General features: G+C 38.1%; 1 protein-coding gene across 2 annotated transcripts; it reads left to right on the top strand.

The window, feature by feature from the left end:
* The first annotated feature begins 770 nt into the window (after positions 1-770).
* Verm (vermiform) lies at positions 771-6,445 on the top strand. 2 transcript variants are annotated; one of them, XM_021333531.3, is made up of 5 exons: positions 771-973; positions 2,031-2,166; positions 3,385-3,497; positions 4,772-4,921; positions 5,010-6,445. In XM_021333531.3, exons 1-5 carry the CDS (start codon positions 922-924, stop codon positions 6,167-6,169), a joined length of 1,611 nt encoding a protein of 536 aa, XP_021189206.1. In that variant the 5' UTR covers positions 771-921; the 3' UTR covers positions 6,170-6,445. The 2 variants fall into 2 exon arrangements, with proteins under 2 accessions (XP_021189206.1, XP_021189205.1); XM_021333530.3 differs by lacking the exon at positions 3,385-3,497 and adding an exon at positions 3,097-3,227 and having other exon boundaries at positions 773-973.
* Positions 6,446-8,170: the final 1,725 nt, after the last annotated feature.

The raw sequence follows: 8,170 nt of genomic DNA, 5'->3' as shown, positions 1-8,170 counted from the left end.
TTTCCCTACCTATATACCTAAAGAAAATACTTATATTAAACCTGAGTAATATGAAAGTTATCATTTACTTCTAGGTAGGTAAACAGATAAACTTTCACGACATTAGGTTTTTCTTATTTCTAAATAACCACACAGAATATTTGTGTTTCTCAGTGTCGTCCTTTCAGTAGTAAGGATATAAACAAGTAGCCAAAGGCGTGAATAACGCATTCAAAATTCATCTTCCGCCTGCCTAATTACAAGCACCGTACATAAAACTTCCTGTTTTAAGATTTGCGATAGACGACGTCAAACTATTGTATAAAAAGCTTAATATTTTAAACTGTTACGACATTTTATAGCGATCGAATATATCCTGACCTGTAATTACATAACTGCTAATCTCCAAAATAACCCATAAAAATAAAATGATCACTTACTAAGGATTAGGTACTTTATGTAGGAAAGCCATCATCTGCGTCATCAAAAAAACATAAAATATCCGCAAGACGCAAAAGTAAAACAATAGTTTGAATTTGTTTCATAAGCTTTCAGTTTACCAACCTAGTCATCGAAAAGCAATGTTATGAATGTGTACGACAACGGCAAAACACGTATGAACAATTGATGATAATGCAACGAATTTATTGGTATGCAAAAGAAAGTTTTCGAAGGTGATTTATTGAAATCATTAGCATAGTGTCATTATCATTTTCGTCGTTTCCATTCAACGAGGTGCTTATTAAAAGCTGTAATATTAGTACAATAGCTTATATCGTCCTGAGGCGCAGTACCTATAGGACGGCTGATGTGTCCGAGCTTGCTGGGTGCCGAGTGTACGCTGCCTGGTTATATAAATACAAATAGGTGAAGAGGGGCAACGGAGACCTCTTGCACTTTCTTGACGGCGCACGTCGCAACGACCAGTCCTCGCCGAGCATCATGGCTCGACACGCGTGTCTGTGTCTTGGTGTGTTGTTGCTCAGCTGTCTCGGTAAGTTACCTTTTTTCTCACGCCCGAAATATTGTGCTATTAATCTTCAGGATTTATATATACTGAAATGTTAATTTCACAATAATGCTTAGTATTTTTTTAAATAATAAAGTAAAGGTTACGTAATTTTTTTTAAAACTTATTTTATAATTAATTAAATATATTAATATATATTAGACACAGATAAATTATCATCGTATATAGGCCGGTTATAGCTCGTCAATAGAATAATGGAAACAATTTTTTTTTGTCAGAAGATTCATTTGGAATAAAAATTAATGAATGCTTCTTAATTGTATACCTGCATTATTTTGCATATACATATTCATTATTTTATATTTTTTTATAAAGTAGATTACCTACTTAATCAATTGAAAATGTTTTTTTATTAATTTATGAAATGAAATCATTATACCTTATAAATATTTAAAAATGATGTAATATATAACTTTACATAAGTTAAAGTTTGTTTCAAAGTAACAAAGAAAGAACGCCGGTTACCGACGTGGCTCGTTTACTTCGCTTGACCTCGATTTCTTTTCAACGTTTCAACTTTCAATGCCGACTTGGAATAGAGCTGCAATTTACTCAGAAGATTCTAAATTTAGAACTAAATAGTATATTGCTAACTATAAACTGTTAATATTGGAAACATGACTGTAAATTCAAGTTCCGTTAAGCAAGTAGGTAAAGACCTACCTACATATCTAGAAAATCACTGAAAGCTTACGTTAATCGTATTGCATACATGCTAGTACACACTGCATTCACGTGAATATAAAAACGAAATTCCTATTGCCTAGTTACTGCAATTAATGAGCACGGCATGTATCTATATACCTGCATGTAGTGCACTGCAATGAAACTGCAGGCACTACATTCCGTTACCCGCTGTGTTGTAATAGCGGCTTACGTTAAGTGGTGTTACCTAATGGCCATGTAAACACTGTGGGGCAGGACTCTGTTTCTGGCTTCAAATATTAGCGACTTAATTATATTATGTAAGTGTTATTATCTTGTAAAATAATAATATTAACTAAATACTGAATTGGTGCAGTGAATGGCGAGACGCGGGTTAAGCGGCAGGAGGAGGATGGCGGAGATGAAGTAAACGCTGAACAGTTGTGCGATGGTCGCCCGGCTGACGAATATTTCCGTCTTACCACCGAAGGAGACTGCCGCGATGTAGTCAGGTAGGTTTTGCACAACTACGTCTTAGCATATTTCATTCGTTAAACAACACGTTGTGAATGTTGTGTTATAGAGATTTCGAAATATGACTGGGTTGCAATGTTATTCTGTCGTCATAACTTTGTCATGTTTCTATCATAGTCTAGAGAAAACTGGTTAGAAAACGAACCAGTTTCACAAATCAGTCACTCGTAATGAAAGCTTGCAAGGTTGACTTCATGGGTATGATATGCGCTCAGTACTAAATGTATAAATTACTTACAGCGGAAAGTTAGCACAAGCGCCGTCGCTGTACATACCGGTTTGTATTTGCAGGAGCCCACCTACCGACAGTTTCTACTCCGAATTATTTACATGTACTTAGATAGATAATAAAATTTAAGCTGTAAATGTTACCAAGGACCGTTGTGTGTCGTTATATTTATTTATGGAAGCTGTTTAGTATTCAGTCAACCAATGACTTGATATTCCAGTCTGTGTACAGAACGGTCACCCTCGTGCCGTGAATATTAGAATGTAATAGTGAACTTGTACAACGAAAACGCTTAACTTTGGAAATACTGATGACTAATATTTCGGCGTTACACGTCTGACCTTTGCTACACGTAGATTTTTTCTTATTTTAGAAGTCCAGCTAAAGAATAGATACTAAGGAAAAGGGCAGTAATTTGTCCTACATTATCAAAAAAAAAAATAAAGTTTTTTTTAGATAATAAGTAGCTTTCACTGTCAAGCGTTGGTAATTTGTTTTTATTATGTACTTATAATTTGTTGTTATACCATGTACTTCTAGATGTTCTTATACCATTACAATCTAGCTGCAGAATTGTGTATTGCTGACTTGTGGTAGTCGGCAAACGTACCTATGTACCGACTAGTTGTAATGGTGGCTCGGCCACAATGCAGTTTGCTCAGAGTATCGCTGTGTACAGGTGCGACAAGGGCGGTGAGAACGGCGTGACGCGGCTCGCCTCTGTGCGCTGCCCCGGCGGTCTCGCCTTCGATATCGACCGTCAAACTTGTGATTGGAAAACACATGTTAAGAATTGCGATAAAATAGAAAGTAAGTTGAGCCGAATGGCGGAAGTGGACGTGCGGAGGGCTAAGCTTCCGTTATGGACCCGGCGCAGCGTCGCAAGCCGGAGTACCTGTTAGCCTTCCGAATGTCCACTTCCTGCTATAATGCATTTAATTAAATGTCACATTTCTTGTCAACGCAGGTGCACTAGGTCAGGTCTTAAACAAATCACTTGCCCGTCTGGACTGGCTTTCGATCTTGATAAACAAACCTGCGACTGGAAGGGTAAAGTGACCAACTGTGACAAACTTGAGAGTAAGTGCCGAAATGAAGCTATTGGCGCGTAGCGAGCAACTAGGCTTGGGTGAAGGGGCCGCGTCGCACTGTAGTTAAGGTGTATTGCATGAGGCCCCGGACAGAGGGAGCGGCCCGCCGTGGTCCGCCCCGATTACTACGCATTAACATTATTTCTACAACAAAAGTTACACCAAACAGACTATTAATATTTGTACACACTTCATTGTAATTATATACATGTAACATATTGCACACACCTACACGTAGAAAACATTCAAATATTTACAACATTAGATTTTACTATCAACTATGTTAATAAAACTAAACTTCTGCGTCTGAGGCTGAACACACTAAGTCCGTGATAAAAAGTTGATCAAACATATTTTCCAAAATTGACAATATTTGGAATAATATTTCATATCTTGATCGACAGAAAATAATTTGTAGACACTGCATATCTACTGCGCATTCCTTCAATACTTGCTAACTTATGGCTTAAGCTTCATTACCATAACTGGACTAACCACAAAAACATGATATCTTTTTTCGTGGAGGGGACTTACTTTTACTAACCTATATATAGTGTACACAAAATTGACTTAGCTACGTATGTATTATACACAATCTGCTTTAACCAATCTAAAAGTTTGCTATATATCAATAAGGTACCTACTTCATAAAGTTAATTGAAATTTATAATTTCATTTCATATCGAAAACTAGCATGTAAATATATTTATAATAGACAATCTGTTATTCCTATTCTGTACTACATACACTATTCATGGAATCCTGGCTCTAAATTCATTGGAATTAACTTCAATTAAAATATATTTGAATGCTAGTTTACATTCCAATATTTTAATTACATAAACGTGGTTGGTTGAGAGGCAACTTAAATTCTGAAATATTCTGTCATCGACATAAAAACTTCTTATTACATCGTAACATCTTGGAGTCATGATACGACACCTATCAATAATTATTTCTTTATCGTTTAATAATTCTAATAAAACTGTACCCGTTTCATAACAAAAAATTAATTCAATCGATAAAACCTAATTATTTATCAGCTATCCTATTTCCTACTTTTTCGTCTTCTGTTAACTTGATCATTGTTTCATGCTTGTATTTCTTCTATTTTCTTATTGACCCCTTAAACACTGTTACAATGAAAACACAAACGAAGCAAATATGTGGCACCTGCGTAAGTGTATAAGCGATACACTGAAAACCTCCAAATAAAATAAAATGTGCGGTTTCCTTAGATTTACAATACTATGTGTCTTTCAGAACCAAGGAAAGTGTTGCCTATCCTGAAAACGGATGAGCCCATCTGCCCTGAAGGAAAATTAGCTTGCGGAAGCGGAGACTGTATCGAGAAGGAATTGTTCTGCAATGGAAAACCAGACTGCAAAGACGAGTCTGACGAAAACGCCTGCAGTAAGTTTTCATAATTATTCATTAATAAATTAATTACCAAGACAAAACTATCCTAAAAATATATAACATAAAACTTTTCGTTTTACAGCGGTCGACGTAGATCCTAACAGAGCCCCTGACTGCGACCCCAACCAATGTGCTCTTCCCGACTGTTTCTGCTCAGCAGACGGTACTCGTATCCCAGGAGGTATTGAAGTCAACCAAGTGCCACAAATGATCACCATTACTTTCAATGGTGCCGTAAACGTTGATAACATTGACTTATACGAACAAATATTCAACGGAAACCGCCATAACCCCAATGGTTGCCAGATTCGTGGTACATTCTTTGTCTCGCACAAATATACCAACTATGCTGCTGTACAGGAATTACACCGTAAAGGTCACGAAATCTCCGTATTCTCTATTACTCACAAGGATGATCCTCAATACTGGAGCAGCGGAAGCTACGACGACTGGCTTGCTGAAATGGCTGGTGCTCGTCTCATTGTCGAACGATTTGCCAACATTACAGACTCATCAATTATTGGCGTCCGTGCACCTTATTTGAGAGTTGGTGGAAACAAGCAATTTGAAATGATGGCTGACCAGTACTTTGTATACGATGCTTCTATTACGGCTCCTCTTGGTCGCGTTCCCATCTGGCCCTACACGCTGTACTTCCGTATGCCCCATAAATGCAATGGTAATGCTCACAACTGCCCATCTAGGAGCCACCCTGTTTGGGAAATGGTAATGAACGAACTGGACAGAAGAGACGACCCAACGTTTGATGAATCCCTTCCTGGTTGCCATGTGGTCGATTCCTGCTCTAACATCCAAACCGGAGAACAGTTCGCGCGTCTTTTGCGTCACAACTTCAACCGCCACTACAGTACCAACCGTGCCCCACTAGGTTTCCACTTCCACGCTTCATGGCTCAAGTCTAAGAAAGAGTTCAGAGATGAACTGATTAAATTCATTGAAGAGATGTTGGAAAAGAACGACGTTTACTTCACTTCTCTCATTCAAGTCATTCAGTGGATGCAGAACCCTACAGAGCTGACATCGCTCAGAGATTTCCAAGAATGGAAACAGGACAAATGTGATGTGAAGGGACAACCTTTCTGCTCCTTACCAAATGCGTGCCCCCTTACAACTCGCGAGTTACCAGGGGAGACTCTTCGTCTTTTCACATGCATGGAGTGTCCTAACAACTATCCATGGATTCTGGATCCTACGGGGGAAGGCTTCAACGTGAAGAAGTGATCTCTTAAGATAAATCAAAAGACTGTACACATGTAAATAATACTCAATAATGTTAATAATAATTACAGTAATTATTATGAATGTGGCAGAGCGTCATCTTGCAGTGAAATTTGTTTTAATTAGATACATTAAATAAAAGTGAAAAAGTGACTACCGCTCAAGTAATACCTACTGCCGTTACTGAATTTTAGCAAATATATAGGTAAAAACTGACGTTTCATAATAATTTAGGTTATTGCGTACCTACAGTTATGAACAATAAAATTTTTAATTTTATTTAATCGTGTTTGATTTTAAACCAAATTAACCAACTCAAATAGGAACACAGGTCGGAACAGAAGGGTAAATAAATATAATTATGATGGACCGACTAGCTCGCAAAGGGTGCTTTTCCATCAGAGACGTGCAATGCTATCTTGCTATGGATGCATTTGATATCTATGAACCATATGCATTGGTGCAGATCGGCGAATGCGCCGCTCGCGAGCGTTGGTAGCGCGTAGCTTGAGCGCATGCCAACTGCAACAGCGCAGAAGCTGCATAATATGAATACAAAATGGCCACTGTGCATTTCTCATTGCCCAAGACGCTCAATCAAAGCACAAAGACTCAACCTTTATTCTGAAAATGCTTTTTTGAAACAGATGCTAAACTAAAATAGGGAATATTAGGTATAACTGGGGCCCGATTCTGCTAAGTTAATAATGTCAAAATTGAATAGAAATTGAATCGCAATAGCAGTTTTGACTTTAGCGGGCATTCTGCTACTAGTATAAGACCAATCGTATTCCAACGACAATCGATTGGTTTGCGATTGGTCTGCTATTTTGGTGATTTTGGTCTATACGGTAGTTTGCTCTACAATCATATTGCAATCGTAAATCATTTGCAAACAAAATGATTCATTATTGAATGATAGAAAAGGATAAAAACGTTTATTTCAAAGAAAAATTAGCGGAATGCCACATACGCTTCAATCGTAATTGAGTCGGAATTGGATCTCAGTTGGATGTGAATCGTACGTCGTTTAGGTAAAATTAGTAGAATCGCGCCACTGATGCATTACAGAGTTTCCACACTAGTTATTTTTGGAAACGAATCATTCTGAGCGAAATTAATCTGTTACTTATTGGTTCTAGGCAGTAGGTATCTTTTATGCCGCTAGTTGTCAATTGTTTTCTGCCGCTCGTACCTCTAAGACCTAAGGCCTCGGCCTCGAATTTTGCGGGAAGCGGGGCGGCAGCGGCGGCGGCGCGGGAGCGGCAGGTTCTTACGCGTATAATCAAATGGACCGGCCCTCGAATACAGCGGCGCGGGGAGCGGGCAACGAGCGGTGAGCTCTAGTCAAACGGTGACCGCCCGCGCCGCCGCCGCTGCCGCCCCGCTGCCCGCAAAATTCGAGGCAGCGGCCTAAGAGAACTATGACGTTGAACGCTCCAAGCCCAAGAGGATCTCTTAATTAAGATCCTCTTAATTAAGTGTACTAAATTATGAGTAAGGCATAGAACCCTGATAGATAATTGTTTTTTATTGCTTACACAATACGTGCCACCTACACACCACATCTGTAGAGTCGTTTAAAGCCAATAATTGTGTAATGTAAAAAGAACTAAACTAAGTGCACATTTATGATGTAAATCTATGAGCCATATTATAAGAAATTCATAATTTTAAGTTAAAGGACAATGGGCAAAGCGTAGCATTGCCGTTTAGTTAGAGTAATGACTTTGGAGCTCAAATACGTGTCAGAAATAAATAGGTATTTAAAATAACCTAACCATAAAAAGTTACAGATGGTGTTAACAAATCCAACTTTTAACCAACTTCAAAAAAAGAAAGAGAAGAAGAGACATATTATTAAACTTATTGCATTGTGAAAACAGATGCTGAATGTTAAATGGGCATCCATTTAATCATAAGAATGATTTTCCTTACTTTCGAACGACAAGATTATATTTCCTTGTATTGTCCTTTATTGAATGCTACTAGGGTTGGGCCAGA

Source organism: Helicoverpa armigera, chromosome 6 (genome assembly GCF_030705265.1).
Source record: "Helicoverpa armigera isolate CAAS_96S chromosome 6, ASM3070526v1, whole genome shotgun sequence".
Classification (NCBI taxonomy): Eukaryota; Metazoa; Arthropoda; class Insecta; order Lepidoptera; family Noctuidae; genus Helicoverpa; species Helicoverpa armigera.
The sequence above is the reverse complement of the archived record's forward strand: the minus strand, read 5'-3'. Positions and strand labels throughout refer to the sequence as shown.

Bases quoted from the DNA above. Each gene is read 5' to 3' on its own strand.
- Verm (XM_021333530.3), top strand. From the start codon at position 922: ATGGCTCGACACGCGTGTCTGTGTCTTGGTGTGTTGTTGCTCAGCTGT. The intron at 2,167-3,096 runs GTAGGTTTTGCA...CGCTGTGTACAG, and splicing joins GACTGCCGCGATGTAGTCAG to GTGCGACAAGGGCGGTGAGA. The intron at 3,228-4,771 runs GTAAGTTGAGCC...TGTGTCTTTCAG, and splicing joins GAATTGCGATAAAATAGAAA to AACCAAGGAAAGTGTTGCCT.